At 40.0% G+C, this 16,331-nt stretch overlaps 2 protein-coding genes across 3 annotated transcripts; both read left to right on the forward strand.

Moving 5' to 3' along the window:
• Positions 1-3,652: 3,652 nt before the first annotated feature.
• Positions 3,653-9,898, forward strand: LOC104421380 (kinetochore-associated protein KNL-2 homolog). The gene is made up of 8 exons (XM_010033297.3): positions 3,653-3,767; positions 4,100-4,251; positions 5,238-5,311; positions 6,490-6,634; positions 6,742-8,131; positions 8,278-8,383; positions 8,468-8,553; positions 9,563-9,898. The coding sequence occupies exons 2-5, from the start codon at positions 4,129-4,131 to the stop codon at positions 7,282-7,284; spliced, it is 885 nt and encodes a 294-aa protein (XP_010031599.1). The 5' UTR covers positions 3,653-3,767; positions 4,100-4,128; the 3' UTR covers positions 7,285-8,131; positions 8,278-8,383; positions 8,468-8,553; positions 9,563-9,898.
• Positions 9,899-11,564: 1,666 nt separating this feature from the next.
• On the forward strand, positions 11,565-15,950 carry LOC104421381 (zinc finger CCHC domain-containing protein 7). Of its 2 annotated transcripts, XR_001981870.2 has the most exons (8): positions 11,565-12,120; positions 12,384-12,500; positions 12,601-12,759; positions 13,081-13,242; positions 13,369-13,485; positions 14,712-14,975; positions 15,085-15,680; positions 15,775-15,950. XR_001981870.2 is itself a non-coding variant. In XM_018864103.2 (7 exons), exons 1-7 carry the CDS (start codon positions 11,770-11,772, stop codon positions 15,556-15,558), a joined length of 1,644 nt encoding a protein of 547 aa, XP_018719648.1. In that variant the 5' UTR covers positions 11,565-11,769; the 3' UTR covers positions 15,559-15,761. The 2 variants fall into 2 exon arrangements, 1 of the variants encoding a protein (XP_018719648.1); XM_018864103.2 differs by lacking the exon at positions 15,775-15,950 and having other exon boundaries at positions 15,085-15,761.
• Positions 15,951-16,331: the final 381 nt, after the last annotated feature.

Raw genomic sequence — 16,331 nt, forward strand, 5'->3', positions numbered from 1 at the left:
TTCTTAAAGAAAGAAGCCCCCCTAGGGCAGATTTAGGATTAGGCCTAAAATTAAGGATTTTTTTAGGAAATTAGGCCGTGATAACAGCGAGGAAGATGAATTGAATGCCGGAGTATTCATGTAAGGAGAAAAAGGGAGTCCATTCTCTTAAAAGAGGGCTAAGTGCCATCAATTTATTTTTAAATTAAAAGATCTCAATGCTTTCTCTTGGCGCGTTCTTGGGGCAGGTGAAATTTGTTGGCTTTTTGAACTCGTTCTTTATAATAACCACGAGATTTTTGGTTACAGTTATCCCGCCGCAGCTTCTACCATTAAAACGGGCGATGCAACTTCTAAGGCCTTGTTTGGTAAAAAAAAAAAATTGTTTCCCAAAACAATTATTTCTATTCTTTTGTTTTAGGGAACGAAAAAGAATAAAAACTTGTTTGGTAAATTTTTTTTTTCCCAAAAACAAAAAATCATTTTTTTAATTTCCGGAATAAATTTGAAACAAAAACAAAAAATATAAAAGTGTAGTTTCTTGTTCCTGCGAACAATTTTTAATAATCAAAAGAACAAAAACGAATAATTTATTTTTTTCTTCTCTTTCCTTTTCTTCTTCTTTCTTTTGGCCGGTTGCCGCCTTGGCCATGGCTGGCAACCTCGCCGAGCGTCCTTGGTTCTCAACGACTAAGCCATAGCAAGGCTCATCGGGCCGAGCCTCGCCATGGTTGTGTGAGGCTTGACCTCACCTTGGTCGACAAGGTTGACCTTGCCCAATTTGGCTAGGTCGAGTTCGCTTAGGGCTGCATGGTTGGCACTTATTTACATTCCCGAACAGAAATTTCTGTTTTTGTTCCCGGGAACAAAAGGAAAAAATTTCTGTTTTTTTTTTTTGTTCTGGGAACAAAAAGGAAAGCAACGCGTTTGTGTGCGTTTACTAAATTTTTTTGTTCTTTTGTTCAAGGGAACAAAAGAAACAAAAAGAAACACAAAAACTTGTTTCTTGTTTTACTAAACACAAATCGAAACACTTTGTTTTTTTCTTTTTTTCTTATTTTTGTTCTTCTTTCTTTTGGCCGGTCGCCGGCCTTGGCCATGGCCATATATGACAAGCCGACGAGGGCCTTTGGCGGCCTCGCCCGGCCACGGCGAGCTCGCGGCCCCGGCGAGGCCGACGCTCGCCGTCCCCGGCGAGGCCGACGCTCGCCGTCCCCATAGGCCGAGGCTCGCCGTAGGCCTCCAGGTGAGAGTCGGCCTCGCCGGATCTGGCGAGCTCGAGCTCGCCCGCCATGGCGAGCCGACCTCGCGCCGGCTGGGCGAGCTCGATCTCGCCCGGATCCCGCGAGGCCGAGCTCGCCCGGCGGCGCGAGCCTCGGCCTCGCCCAGCGGTGGCCGGCGAGGCCGCGCCTCGCCGTCGGCGGGGCGAGCTCGGCCTCGCCGGATCAAGGCGAGCCGACCTCGCGCCGGCCAGGCGAGCTCGATCTCGCCCGGATCCGGCCTCGAGCTCGCCAGGCCGGCGAGTCGAGCTCGCCCGGCGGCGGCGAGCCTCGGCCTCGCCAGCGGTGGCCGGCGAGGCCGCGCCTCGCCATGCCGCCGGGCGAGCTCGGCCCTCGCCCTCGCCGGTCGCCGGCCAAGGCTGGCGGCGACCGCCAAAAGAAGAAAAAAATGAAAAAGAAAAAAGAAAAAAAGGAAAAATAAGAAAAAAAATTAGAAAAAATAAAAGAAATAAAAAAATTATCCAAATTTACTAAACATGTTTCGTTTATTTTTATTCCCGGAACAAGTTTACCAAACGCGTATTTTTGTTCAAAAATTGTTCCCGGAATTCAAATACTTTTTCTATTTACATTCCTCGGAACAATTTTTAAACAAACACAACCAAACGCGCCCTTAAGGCCACTTGGATCTCGCCCATAAAAGAGAAAAGAAAAAATAAGAAAATACAATAAAAGTATTAAAAAATTTAAAAAAAAATAATAAGAATTCTATAAAAAACATTATATCTTTGGAATAAAAATTGTATGAAGTTACTAAATCCGTTTTTTTTTGCTCATAAATTATTTTCAAGAATAAAATAAAAAAATAATTTATTATAAAAATTGTTCATTGAAATAGAAGTGTTACTAAACACACCATAAAAGTGTTTGGTAAACAATTCAATTGCTACAACACTTTCACGTCAGCCTATATCGATTTTTTGAAAGCAGCCATATCCGACTTTAGGGTGTTGCGATTTCAAGAGCTGGATTATCAAATATATGAATTACAATACTTCACAACATAATATAATCACAATTTAGCCAATGATATATTTTAGCCATGCAGGGTCAAGAAAGGGAAGTTTTTTTTTTTTTTTTTAATAATTTCAATTAAAAACGGCTCTATCATGAACGATATATGATGTGACGTGTTTACAAATAAAATCTACTCCTACATCTATAAAGTAGTAAAGAGAAAATAGTAATGCGTTATAATACATCACAGGTGTGAAATTACTTCCATTCAATCAAATACAGCATGTAGCCAAAGACACAATGAGAGTTAAAACTGGCAATTACCACTGAAAAATTATCCATCAATTGAGTTGAGTTAAATAGAAAAAATATCTGATAAAATCAAATTTTGCAAATCTGTCGTCAAAGATGCTTGATAAGTACGGACTCAATTGGCATATTCATCATCTTTTAAATGATATATATTATTTTCAATTAATATATTTTTAAATTTTTATTAGTATTGCCACTACTATAACTCCACACCCCCCAACAAAAAAAAAAAACACCACGTTCACGAAAGTTCAATGTGCAAGAATAGAAGCACTTTTAATAAAAATAATTTTTCAGAAATACTAAAATGTCGCTTGTTCCACAAAAATAGAACGATCAAGATATTTTTTTTTTGGTAAGTGCTTCATTACATCGCTTATAAAAAGTAAACGAATAAAAAAAATTTCAAGGTCCATTAAAATATTCGACATAAATTATTAATGAGAATGAAAATATTATTTATCAATTAAGGGCCTGTTTGGCAACGTGCCAAAAGTCTTTTTTGATTATGATTTTTGTTCTCGAATTAGTTTGTGATGAGAATCGCGTTTGGTAAAATTTTTGTTCCCCGAAATAGATTGGGAAAATAATTGAGAATAAAAAAAAAATGATTCTTCGTCCGAGAATCAAAATAGTGAAACTCTCATTCTTCCCTTTCGTCATCCCGCGATTGTCGTCCACCACCACCCGTCATTGTCCGCCACCGCTCGCTGTCGCCTGTCGTCGCCGTCCGCCACTGGTCGCCGGGGGCTCGCTAGACTAGGGCGAGGTCCGGCGAGCTCGCGGGACCGGGCACGTGAAGAAGAAGAAGAATAGGAAAAAAGAGAAAAAAAGAAAAGAAAAAAATTATTTAAAAACTAAAAAGAAATTAATTTGGAACATAATCAGTGCGCGGTATCCAAATGCAATTGATTTCATAATAAAAAATTTTGAACAGTTAACAGATGCATTTAAAATAAAAAATAATCATTTTTAATTAGAATTAACTTCCGGAAATATAATCGTCATCAAACGCGCTCTAATTATTACAAATATTTTTTAAAAAACAAGTTTCGGCCCATTCAAGTTTTCGCGAAAGCGTAGATTTATGAATTGGATTCGGCGGGCTCTTGTCCCACGCACCCCAAAAGAGAGAGAGAGAGAAAAAGAAGGCCGTTTCCCCTTCTCTCCCTCTCCCTCTCCCTCTCCATCTCCCTGTCTCTGCGCACGCCGCTCGACCTCCAATCACTGAGTCGATCGGTATGGTTTTCTGGGTTTGCTCGGATTCGTAGAATGATGTTGACGTTCTTCTTGTTCTTTGCCTCAGCCGTTGAGATGGTGTCTTGCTCCGTTTCCTTTCGTTGGGTTTTCTTGGAGATTTATGCAAGTTCGAACCGTCTTCTAGTTCATCAGCTGGTCTTGCAAAGCCCTTGGGTTCCGGCTGTTCTTGGGTTTTGACATGGAGAGATCTGGGTGTAGGAAGTACCTTAGTATATTGGATTGCGCGACTGGAATGTGTGCGCTTTTCTTACGTTTCTTTCTGTTACTGGAACGACCCTTCTCCGTTAACGAGCAATGGGTTTCGATTGCAGAAGAATTCGCCGCCCGGAAGAGGTGGAAAATGAAGAAAATGGACAGGAGCGGAAGAAGGCAGGAAGAAGGGCAGGTGCACAAGGTGGGAAGAATAATGAAGTCGCTGCCTTCACAGACGCAGGTGCCCCCATCTTTACCTCCGAACAATCAGGTTAAAATACATGTTTTAACATTCATATAGATGGGTTCGTGGAATATTTGAGAATAATTTTGGATGACAGTCAACTTGTCCTGGGAACAAGAAAGTTATGGCGTTGTTTTTGATTAATTGGATTTGGAACAGAAATGACAGGCTCATAGTATAAAAAACGATGTGTGAGTGATTTGCAAAAAGTTTTTCTTTTTAGTTCAGAAGATCCACTTCATAATACTATAAGCTGCAAAAAGAGGCAAATGTAGTTAACTGGCTTGCAGAATAATGGACAATAAGTTTCTGAGACTAATGCACAGTTTGACTACTGATGTGCATAGATATAGCACATATTTAAAGAAAAGTTTGAAATTCAACTAGATTTGCCATTTGGTCAGTTGGAAGGTGGTTCAGAAACCATTTTCCAACAAATGGGGGTGGGGATATTGGGCGTTACATCTTTGTTGCTTTTTATAAGGCTCTGGTTGGAAGGCAAATCTTTGTTTAGTTGTTCAGGGCTAGTTTCCCAGATACGAGCCTCCTATTGGCTTATAGGATAAGAAACATAAGGACCACAGAGCCCCTTAGTTTTACACCTGAACAAGCACCTAAGTGAAACTGACTTCATTTTCAGTTTTTCTGTTGGTGAAGTTGCTTCCTTTTTAGTTTTTCTGCCTTCCAGGCTGTTAGGATATATCTGATTCGGACTCTCTGTTAGTTTAAGAACATTAGATAGCGTAGAGAATTAAATTTCCTGGTTAGTTTTGTAGACTGAAATTTAGTATGGTCAACTTTTGATCCCATAATGATTTTATTTGAGTGAGGTTGATTTCATACTTGTAAGATTGCATGGAGTTTACTTGTCAAACATGATTTTGACTGGATAGGGTATTAAATGCTATATCCTCCTTGTCATACGATCAAGTATATCTGGATATTTGAAACATCTTGTTTAAGTCGTAGCTCTCTTTGGATAACCTTATTCATCTGTCACTGTTAATGCCCAGGTGTTTTTGAACGGGTGGTGGCTAGTCAATGCTAATGGAAAGGGTTTAGCTATTGGAGGGTTTGCTCATAGAGAGTATTCCACTTTTCTCTCTCTTTTTGATATATATATGTTTTCATTCTTTTTTGAAAAAATTCTGCCGCAGTCCTACATATGCATTGTCTAATATATGCATTTGCAAAAATGCTGTCATCCATCGATCTTCTCATGTGTAATTCCAAATTTGTTCACACTGCATATACATCCCTCATATTATTGCCAACTATAGATATGGCTGAACCCATCCTGCGCAAGCACAATCTGTAGAAGAGCAGGCATCTAATCCCTTAGTTTATGTGTAGTGTCAACTTTGGTTTTGAGAGATTTTCACGAGATGTAGCTCTTGCTGCGATAAATCTATATTTTCTGGTTGAACTTCTTGGGGTTACCTCTCTTTCAAAATTTTAAACATTGTACTTGAGCGAAGTAGGTTAATAACCAGTTATCTCAAGTCATCCTCCAATAGAATCCATTCCAATGTCATTAAAGTGCTAGGTGCTCTTATGCTATTAGGACTCCCTGATGCCTAACGCATTATTCATTAGCTTGATTGACTGGAAGGACCGAGTTAAAAGTGTGGGATTTATTGGCTAATCAATCAATTATTAGGTCTTCAAACAAATTAGAATCCAAAAAGGCTATTTTTATTTATTTTGCATTTATCATACAAAATGTTTCATAAATGCAGTAAAAATGCTTTTAAAATTTATTAATAATATTGAGATTTCTCATATGTATTATCTAACAAAAAGAAATAATTTTTTAAAAAAGAATTAGCAGGCGAGTATCCTAATATTTTGTAGCTGTCATTGGGGACTTCATTTATCCAGCACAAGAAATATTGGCAGTGATAAAGCAGGCTTTCGATTTGGAAATGTGTGATACTGAGAGAGAATAGTATAACACAGTGGTGCTCACCATTTTTCAAGTACTCCATATTTATGGAAAAGAAATATCAGCACCTAATAAAAATAGGTACAAGCTCTTCTTTTCCATCATCCAAGTATCCACGCATTTTGCTCTAAAATTGTGTGCTTTAAAGAAGGGATAATTATACATGTCTGTGCTACATGACTTATTGTCAGTACCATTTCTGGGCTGGAATTTCAAGAAGGTATTTGAATCTAATAAAGGTTTTGCATCTCATAATTGTGTTAACAGTTATATCATGTCATGGTTGAAGCCTAAGCAAGTTTTGTTTTAACTTATCACAGCAGTGAAAGAGTAAGCCTTTTTTGCTCTGCACCAATTGTGAAGAGGCATGATATTACCACCTTTGAGACAGCAGATGGCACGGCAATTATGGTTGGTGGTCTAATCAACCGGCTACGAACCCTCGAAAATGGATTTTCCACGAAGGTATATAAAATACTTTCTTGTGAACAATAACTCTTGTTTGCTTGTAATTCAGTTAATAGTTTCTTCTACTATCAAGTGCATGGCATCTTACTGATCGATCTGAATAGGTGTGCAACAAATTCTTGCTTGGATTTCCATATGACTGGGCAGAGTATTCAACTTCCAGCTATGGTGAATACTCTAGTGTCCAAGCTGGTTCAGTTAAGGCTGCAGCTTCTGAGAAAACTGACTTCCGGTCAAGGAGCACTACAAATTACTTTGAGGCAACTTCCCTTGATGATGTTACTGTGCCAAAGTTACGTGATTTATTTAGTCTGGGCGATCTTGATGATTCTTTCTTGATGAAGAAAATATATGATGACGTTGTGGGCATGTCGGGAAGTGGTGCTGAGCATGATGGAGAATTTCTTCGTTCATGCAGAAAAAGTAGTCCCAGTACGGCTGCCGAAAGCCAAACTAATGAAGCTCAAATCAATGAAAAGAAATCAAAGGAGGATGTGTTGTGCAAACACAAAGAGGACATCTGGTCTACAAAAAAAATTGTGAAGAAAGTAAACCATAAAAGTGGTCGTCAATTGAGGGCCACTTATGTTTTTAGACGAAGGGAAGGTGTTTCAACTAGAAGCATGACTAGATTTAAGGGGCTTTGAAATTAGTAAAGGTATAAACTGGCCCATGTTTGCGGTTCAGATGCATAACCCATATCCAGTATCATGACACACCAAGTTGTTTGGGGCATTCACCATGACACACCAAGTTGTTTGGGGCATTCACCTCGATTTTGGAGCTCCCTATAAAAGATGGCCAATGTCATCTCTTCTGGTTCTGAAGAAATAGAAGCTCTTCAAACTCCCATAGCTAAATCACATGGGCCTGTTTATACCTTTACAAAGAGAAAACTGCACAGATTCAAATACCTTCTTGAAATTCCAGCCCAGAAATGGTACTGAAAACAAGTCATGTAGCACAAAGGCGAAGAAGGAGGAGGAGGGGAAAGCTTGAGAAGAGTGAGGTATAGCCTTGGGAGAGGAAAAGAGATGGAAGCTTGTTGCAAAAGAGAGCGGCCAAATGTGAAAGAGAAGGGGACCTCATCGAGTGTCGTTGCAAAGAGGAGAGGGACAAAGCATGCAACGTCAGCATTTATCATTACTTGTACTCAGTCGAGAAAATACTGGGTAGAGCTTGTGCTCCAGCGTGGCAAACAAGAAAGTGGTAGGAAGGCGACACGTATCCTCGTGGGACCCACAATCTGGAGAGAAAAAGAGGCGCCATTTTGAAAAAATTTCAGTAGCAACCGGTGAAAGTGGGAGGTGAGCAGCTGCGGAAGTCGTTGTCGTTGACCTCCGCCTCCTTCGACACCAATGACCAGCATTGACCGAGCGCCTCCTCGTCCGGCGGTACTCGATCTCCGGCACCGCCGCTGCTGCCGCCGCCTCCTCGCTGCCCTCGCAGCTCCCACTAGCCTCCAAGGTCCAGCAGCTCCTGGACAATGTCCAGGTTTTTCCGAAACACTCTGATCGTCTCACGCTCTGTTTTGGCTCCTGATTGAGTTGGGGGATTTGCCTGTTTCGAATTTTTGCTTCTTGCTTCGGTTGATTCCTTCTCTGTTGCCGAGCTCTGAGAAGAGCAATTTCTGGATGCAGCTTGCGAGGTAGGATTACTTGGAGCTGAGACAAGAGGCTTCCATTGCGAAGCTCGATTGAGTCACGCGCTACCTCGGCGTTCTCGCCGACAAGATGCAGAAACTAGGTGAGGCAGTGAGGCGTCTGTTGTGCCTCGACACGCGTTTGCTTTCTCATTTTGGTTTTTGACAGGTTCTGTGCTTTGTGTCAGATCAAGTTGCCCTTGAAGGCGGGCTAGGATAGCACCGCTCGTCAGTGAGAAGAGGAAGTTGTTCAATGAGTTGTTGACATCCAAAGGTCAGTCTTTGGTTTCTTAATTGAGTTCTCCCACTTTCCACACGAAGCACGTGGAGCGGAAGTACTTGGATACATGAGCCGATAATTCAGAAAATTTCTAGTTTGGATTGCAATTCATTTTCGGGATGATGTTCCTGTCGGATGGATGGGTAGAGATAGCTTGCTTGTATAGCAATTTTGCAGTGTGTAGTAGGAGGACAAAACTTGAGTTTAACAAGTAAGATCGAGTTGGAATATGACTGATAGAGTTTTAGCGATGAAGTGCAGATTAACTTGAGATCGCACTGTTAGCTGCCAGTTTGTGATGCATTTTACTGATCATTGTTAGTCTGAAAAATTGAGCTGTTTGTTAGTTCAGGACTGATTATGCCTTAGAGATTCATTAATCTGTAAATGGAGACTAGATATCAAGAACGGAAATGATTTTTTACTGTGTATCTTCTTCCTCCTCCATTAGGATCAGTCTGATACTTTGATTGATTGATGGTTACATAGAAATTGAATCTCTTGGATTAAACTAATGGAAGAACTCTCCAGAAATATGATTTTCAGACAAGAGTCCAGTCACCTGTGATATAATTTCCGTTTGGACTCCTTTCACATCATCAATTCACCATTGATTGTGCAATCACTAGATTGGTCAACCTAAGTTATTAGAAGTGTTTAAGTGAGAAGGACAGATCATCTTCAAGCCATTTGGTTGGCTATGAGTGCAGGAGGTGCGCACACGTTAATTAACTGTTTGGTTTAGAAGTTGGGCTATTTGTTAGTTAGTTGCTGAGGGACTATAGTTCAATTGGTTACTCTCTAATGGAAGCACAGAAATCGATCAAGATAGTGAATTCCTCAGTTCTTTGTGTGCTTTCTTCTCTTACTATAATAATTTGTTTCAACAGCTCTTCTCTTCAATTTCCAGTCCTCCCTTTTTGAGGCTGTACGAAGTTTTTTGGTCAGAAATTTATGGGTATTTTCCTTTCCTATAATGATTTGAAGATGCTTTTAATTTTAGGGAACATAAAGGTATTCTGTCGTTCGAGAATATTATTTCAAGATGAAGGTCCCTCTGCTGTAGAATTCCCTCATGATCTTACTATCTGTGTCGACACTGGTGATGAGACTAGTACCAATCCTAAGAAAGATTATGAATTCGATAGGGTGTATGGACCTCATGTTGGACAGGGTGAGCTAGAAATTAATTTGTTACATAACAGGCAGCATTTGAAATTTTTTTTGGTATATACTAGCTACATGGCTGGTTTGCGTGGAGGTTTGTTATCTTATGGTAGGACTGCTGCATGTGCAGCTGATATATTTAATATTTAATGATGTTCAACCGTTGGTTCAATCAGCTTTGGATGGATTTAACGTGTCAATATTTGCTTATGGACAAAGTAACTCAGGAAAGACGCACACTATGGTCTCTCTCTCTCTGACACTATGGCCCAGTCAAACTTGCCATGACTGGGCGAGGTCAAGCCACGGCGAGGCTTGGGGGGGCTCGCGGGTGGCCGGCGAGGCTCGTGGTGGCTGGGCGAGTCTTGGCCTCACTAGCCTTGCCCATATCTAGCGTGGCGAGGCTCGGGGGGCCTTGTAGATGGTTGGCGACCTCGAGGTGACCTTGTCTGGCCGGCGGCGGGGAAGAAGAGCGGAAGAGAAAGAAAAAAAAAAAGAAGGAAAAAAGCTTGATTTACTTATTTATGCTTGTTCTGAAATTATTTTCAGGAATAAGAATTGACTTTTTTTTTTTTTTTTATTTTCTGTTTTAAATTTGTTCGTGGGAACAAAAAACTTACCGAACGCGTTTTTGTTCTATTTCTAATCCTGGAAACAAAAGATTAGAAATACTTGTTCGTTATCAAACGCAATCTAAAAGTGTTTGGTAAACAATGTGATTGTTATAACACTTTTACGTCAGCTTCTATCAGTTTTAGAAAGTAGCCATTTCCAACTTTAGGGTGCTGCGATTTCACGAGCTGTACTATCTAATATATGAATTACAATGCTTCACATCATAATATAATTACGATTTAGCCACGTATATATTTTAACCAAATGGGGTCAAGAAGGGGAAGATTATTATTTCTTTTCAAGTGATGTTCGGGTTGGCTTTCATGCACTTCAACTATTCCACATCCTTAAACAATTTTAAAGAGAACTTTCTATCATTATTCATACACAACTCATCTCTTTTTGTTTAAGTGAAAATGACAATAAATAAGAACATGCAATTTGATTTTTCTAGTAACTTGAACATGTCAATTGACGCAAGGCACAAAAACCCCTTTGTTAAAATCATAGAGTGCGGTTAATGATTTGGATTTCTAGTCAAAACTGAACTTGATATAATAAGAAATAAAATTTACGTAATTGGATATATCCTATCCACTATTTTGTGAATCTTAGTAATAAAACTTGATATTTTCGTATTATTATCCTATCTATTGTTTTGTATAAATGACGTATTAGTGCAAATAAACCTAAAAATTGCATAAATGAATAGAGTAAGGATCTCTCATGATACTCTTGTATATTTTATTTTATTTGTTTATTTTTATAATTATTTCCCTCTATCTTTTTTTTTTATAATATATCTTTCCCCCTCCATTACTCTCTAATAAAATTTTATTAAATAGTAAACTATATTAATATATTCAAAATACTCAAATACCTAAAATATGCAATAAATATATATCTATACATATTGAATTTATATTATAAGATAGAAAGGGAATAAAATATGAATAAATAAAAATGAAAATATTGTTATTTTTATATTATAATTTAAATTTTATTAATTTAAAAAAGGTTTTTTATTTGAGACAAATTCATATCAATAATCCTATCCGCCTTTACCTCATAATTATTTAATCCGAGCAGTATTCCTCATGCATTCGACTTTATCCTATATTCGAGAGGTAAATTTTATTCTTTCTTAACTACCAAACATACTCTCTGGTTTATAAATACGAACCATATAATAGGGGTCAAGTCGAATGACTCAAAAGTTTGGGGGGGAGAAAACTAGAATTTACAATTCATGCCGCGTCGTGCTGAAATCAAACGAAAACCATCCCCCTTCTGCCACCGACCGCCACCGACCGAAACCCTAATTCAGCAAAAATACTGTTCTTGCTCTTTTACGGTCGCCATCATCAGCTCTCTCTCTCTCTCTCTCTTCACTGGACATTGGGGCTTTCCTGATCCTGCGCGAGAAGCATGGGGAGGAGAAAGCTGACGGCGGCGAGGCTCGACGAAGGAGACGAAGCGGAGCACGAGCCGAAGTCCGCGGCGCCGCTCGTCGGCAGTGGCGACGACGACGACGAGGAAGCGAACGAAGATCTGAGCCTGAAAATCGTCGAGAAGGCGCTCTCGGCGCGCGCCGCGAAGCTCGCCTCCACGTCGCCGGGCGTCGGCGTGTCGGAGGAGGACGGCGATAGAGCTGCCGGCGGCGCGGTCGTCGTCTTGCGGGAGAACGACGTGATTAAGGAGGAGGAAAAGGCGGAAAAGGCGCAGAAGAAGGAGCGGAGGAAGAAGAAGAGCAAGGGGCGGGAGAATCGGGAGCTAACTGTGAGTTCTTCTGTTCTTTTCGTATGGTTAGCTATTCAATTGATTTCCTGTTTGGTACTTCCGAAGTTGTTGGGGGCATTGAGAATGTCTCGTCAATCAAGTGAAAAGAAAGGATTTTGTGCGCGCCTTCTCTTTGAGCTGGATTATGTACTTTTGTATGGAATGTCTGATACTGTGCTGGGTTTTTGGGATTATATGCCATGAATGCAGTAAGGAGATATTTTGCACAAGAGTAGTGATGGACTTTTTATTTTCTTTTCCAGATCATTGATGTAGATGAGGAAGAGAAGGAGGAGGTTGTTAATGTGACAGAGGTGCTGGAATCAGTGGATCCGAAGAAGGTTGAGATAGCGGATAATATCATCCTACGAAAGCTTCTTGTGAGTTGCATAATATTTGCTCTTGGGCCGATGTTATATAATGCTGCATAAGCTTCCGATATGGTGGTTTTTAGTATCTGTCTTATATATTTTCTATCAGCGCGGGCCAAGGTACTTTGATCCTCCGGATAGTAGCTGGGGAACTTGCTACAACTGCGGCGTTGAAGGCCACACGGCAGTTAATTGTACATCCCAAAAGCGGAGGAGACCATGCTTCGTGTGTGGGAGTTTAGAGCACAATGCAAAACAATGCACAAAGGTTTGTAATGATATTAATTTCTTCGTAGGTTTATATGTTTTGTTTTCTGACTGGTTTTTTCAGATTATAATATCAAATAAATGTCATGACAAACTTTAGTCTTTTATATTAATTCTTTTTCACAACATTGCGCCGTTTTATGTATTTGGAAGTATGTTAGTATTCTAAACTAGATTTGCTGTGATAGATATTTTCAATTAAGTTGTTCTATTTACACATGACTTGTAATATATCATGCGTCGCCACCCTGTCTCAACCTTAATACCCCGCATTTATTTTTGTCTTGTGTATGAATCATTTGGCAATTTTCTTTTTGTGTAGGCACAAGATTGCTTTATTTGCAAAAAAAGTGGTCATCGCGCAAAGGATTGTCCAGAGAAGCAGAAGGCTGGCTCTCAAACTACTAAAATATGCTTAAGATGTGGACATTCTGGGCATGATATGTTCTCTTGTAGGAGTAGCTATTCTGCTGCTGATCTTAAGGTCTCTCTCTAAATGATGCCAGAGTCTTTGTTTTATCTTGCAGAGGATCTTTTGCACCTATCATGGGTTTTGAGAGTTTTAATTGGTTCTGTAATTTTTTTTTTCATGTTCAATTTACTTATGCAGGAGATTCAATGTTACATCTGCAAGGAGTTTGGCCATTTATGCTGTGTGGATTCTGTTGATACTGATCCTTGTGAAGTTTCCTGCTACAAATGTGGTTGTCTCGGTCATACTGGTTTAGTAAGTCTTACCATCCTTGTGATTCTTTGCTTGTGTTTTCGCTGTCCAGGCTGACATGTTTGTGATGTTCTCTTATGATCCTACTTTAAACCATCATGATCAAACTTTCGTTGTGGTGTGTGATTTGTGAACTTTTGAGATGTTGAAAGCATTTTTTTGGTTAGCCAAAATCTAATGACGACTTCCATGTTCTTACTGAAATTATCTTGATTTGATAGCTCTGTATAATGCCATTTGGCCCAAAAATTTCAAGTGCAGATTTAGCAGAACTTGATATTTTGTTGAGCTAGGAATGCCAGTGAAATTGCATAGCATCTTTGCAAGAATTGCTGTCAAAAAGGCTGTCATTTGGATAATTTTTGTTGTGATGCAACTGAGACTTTATGATGCAAGGTCAAGAATTAGTATGGTGTCTGATATAGCTCCATCAATCAATGGAGCATCATGTTTATTGAAGAAATAATGAACGCAATGTTACCTTGATAATGAGTTTGGATCTGGTAGAAATACTATTGGAGTGTCGAAGATTAACTAATGCATCTCCTGACATCATTTATGTTATAGTTTTTATAATGATGTTATTAAAGATCGCCCCATAAATAACCAATAACCACTGAGGTGGTTGACCAAGTTGGTGAGGCTTCCTCACGTTGTGGGTCAGGCTTTCTCACACGTGGCTTAAAATTCCCCCTCCTCAGAAGTTTAAATGCATTGGTCGCCCCTCTATTTCAAGAAATCTTAAATTGTCTGAAGCAAAGGTTTGGCTTGGGTGCTAGGTGTAGGGTTCTCTCTGGCTTTGCTTCTACTTGCATCGGTGGCGTGGCAGTGACGGGCTAGCGGAAAATGAGTAGTAGTTATAGCTCAAATCGTGTATTGCGATTGCGTTTGTGGAACTCTTTAGGAACAGCCAGAGCGTTGCTGTTGCTACTTGCCCCTTCCACAGTTATTCTCTTTCAGTAAAAAAAAAAAAATAGTAACTATATATAATTTTCAATGTGCTGGCTTAAGGGCAATCAATATTTTAAAATGGAGCATTTCCTTATCAAGTATATGCAAGTCCTTGTACTAATTGGGGTACGGCATTATGCAAATGTCCTTACTTATAGGAAGTACACTTCAAAAATTTCACATGAAACAGAAATCGTTCATTTAGAAATGTCCCTTTGATAGTATTACGGGGTTGCAGTCTCCTTGATGAGCAGGTTTTTCTTATTTCATTGGAACAGGCCTGCTCAAAAGTTCGCTTTGATAGCATGGGTGATTCTACGCCTAGCTCATGCTATAAATGTGGTCAGGAAGGCCATTTTGCCCGGGAGTGTAGAAATTCAACCAGGGGTGAAGTTACACCTAGTCTTTGCTACAAATGTGGCGAAGGTGGTCACTTTGCCCGGGAATGTAGGAATTCAACCACATATGAAGCAGCACCCAGTACATGCTACAAATGTGGCAGAGACGGGCACTTTGCACGGGAGTGTAACAATTCAACCAAGGTATGGGGTTATGTTCAATGGGTGAATATCTATTTCACCATTTAAGTGAAGCCCTTTGGGGAGTGCTTTATTACTTGTGAATGTCAATTCTAATTAAGTTGACCTGCAGGAACGCAAGAGGAACCGCGATCTGTCAACGCCAAATATGAGATTTCAGAGAGAAGATGATGACTACATGGGCTTTGACTCTGCACCTAACATTAATCAAAATTCTGGTAAAAAGAAAAAATTCAAGCATGAAGATAGAGGCCTTAGAACACCTCCCCAATCGAAACGTAGGGGTGGCTGGATCACAGAGGATCCAGAAGACGTTCCACCCAGCAAGTTCACAAAAAGCCCGAGGTCTCCTGCAACACCATCGCGTAAGGGTCACATATCTGGTTCCAAATCTTCAAATAAGTCACATGTGGTGCAGTATGGCTCCTATGGCAGCTCCAGATTTCAAGGATCAGGCCAGAGATCTTCTGTGTACAATGGTTCATATGGCAACTCCAGATCGCAAGGATCAGGGCAGAGATTTTCTGCTTCGAGGTTTGGGAACTCCAGATATGATGGGAATAGGAGAAACTATGATTGGTGGTAGGAACCTTCTTGTACGCATATGAGTAAGCATTTGAAGCAGATGATAGGAGAAACTTACAGAAAACTAGTTTTTTATTGGGGCCATCTTCTACATTCTTGTATCTCGCAAGTATAAATTACGAGGTCATGCTCATTTTTTAAGATATGTTGTGCAATTCGTGTGAACTGTCTACGGGATTAAATTGAAGATATCTTTCATTTTGACCTTTTTGTGCAGGAGAATGTCGTGGAAGCAACCTTTCCTCTAGTTGTCCTCAATGTTGTACATCACAAGCAAAGAATTTTTTTGGACTCTTTTAAGTTTAGAGCTATTTTCCTCAAGTTCACTCCAAATAATTATAATTCAATTATCTCCAATCTTTGCTGGAATTAAGAAACGCCATTTGTTCAGGCTACCAGTTTTGGGTGCGTTTGGTTGTGTTTATTGTTTAAAAATTGTTCAGGGGAACAGAAATAGAAAAAAGTGTTTTGCTCCTTTAACAATTTCTGAACAAAACAACGCGTTTGGTAAAAACTTGTTCCTAGGAATAAAAATAAACAAAAACATGTTTGGTAAATTTGGATAATTTTTTTATTTCTTTTATTTTTCTATTTTTCCTTTTTTTCTTTTTCATTTTTTTCTTCTTTTGGCCAGTCGCCGCCGCCAAGGCCTTGGCTCGCCGAGGGTCGGCCTCGCCTTGATCCGGCGAGGCCAGCTCGCCCCGGCGGCGGGCGGGCGCGACCTCGCCGGCCACCCCAGCGCGGCACGCCGACTCGCCCCGATCCGGCGAGGCC

Source organism: Eucalyptus grandis, chromosome 10 (genome assembly GCF_016545825.1).
Source record: "Eucalyptus grandis isolate ANBG69807.140 chromosome 10, ASM1654582v1, whole genome shotgun sequence".
Classification (NCBI taxonomy): domain Eukaryota; kingdom Viridiplantae; phylum Streptophyta; class Magnoliopsida; order Myrtales; family Myrtaceae; genus Eucalyptus; species Eucalyptus grandis.

Excerpts from the sequence above, each read along its gene's own strand:
- LOC104421381 (XM_018864103.2), top strand. The coding sequence starts at position 11,770 with ATGGGGAGGAGAAAGCTGACGGCGGCGAGGCTCGACGAAGGAGACGAA. Across the intron at positions 12,121-12,383 it reads GGGAGAATCGGGAGCTAACT|ATCATTGATGTAGATGAGGA; the intron begins GTGAGTTCTTCT and ends TTTCTTTTCCAG. Across the intron at positions 13,243-13,368 it reads ATTCTGCTGCTGATCTTAAG|GAGATTCAATGTTACATCTG; the intron begins GTCTCTCTCTAA and ends TTACTTATGCAG.
- LOC104421380 (XM_010033297.3), top strand. The coding sequence starts at position 4,129 with ATGAAGAAAATGGACAGGAGCGGAAGAAGGCAGGAAGAAGGGCAGGTG. Across the intron at positions 5,312-6,489 it reads GGAGGGTTTGCTCATAGAGA|CAGTGAAAGAGTAAGCCTTT; the intron begins GTATTCCACTTT and ends AACTTATCACAG. Across the intron at positions 6,635-6,741 it reads AAAATGGATTTTCCACGAAG|GTGTGCAACAAATTCTTGCT; the intron begins GTATATAAAATA and ends CGATCTGAATAG.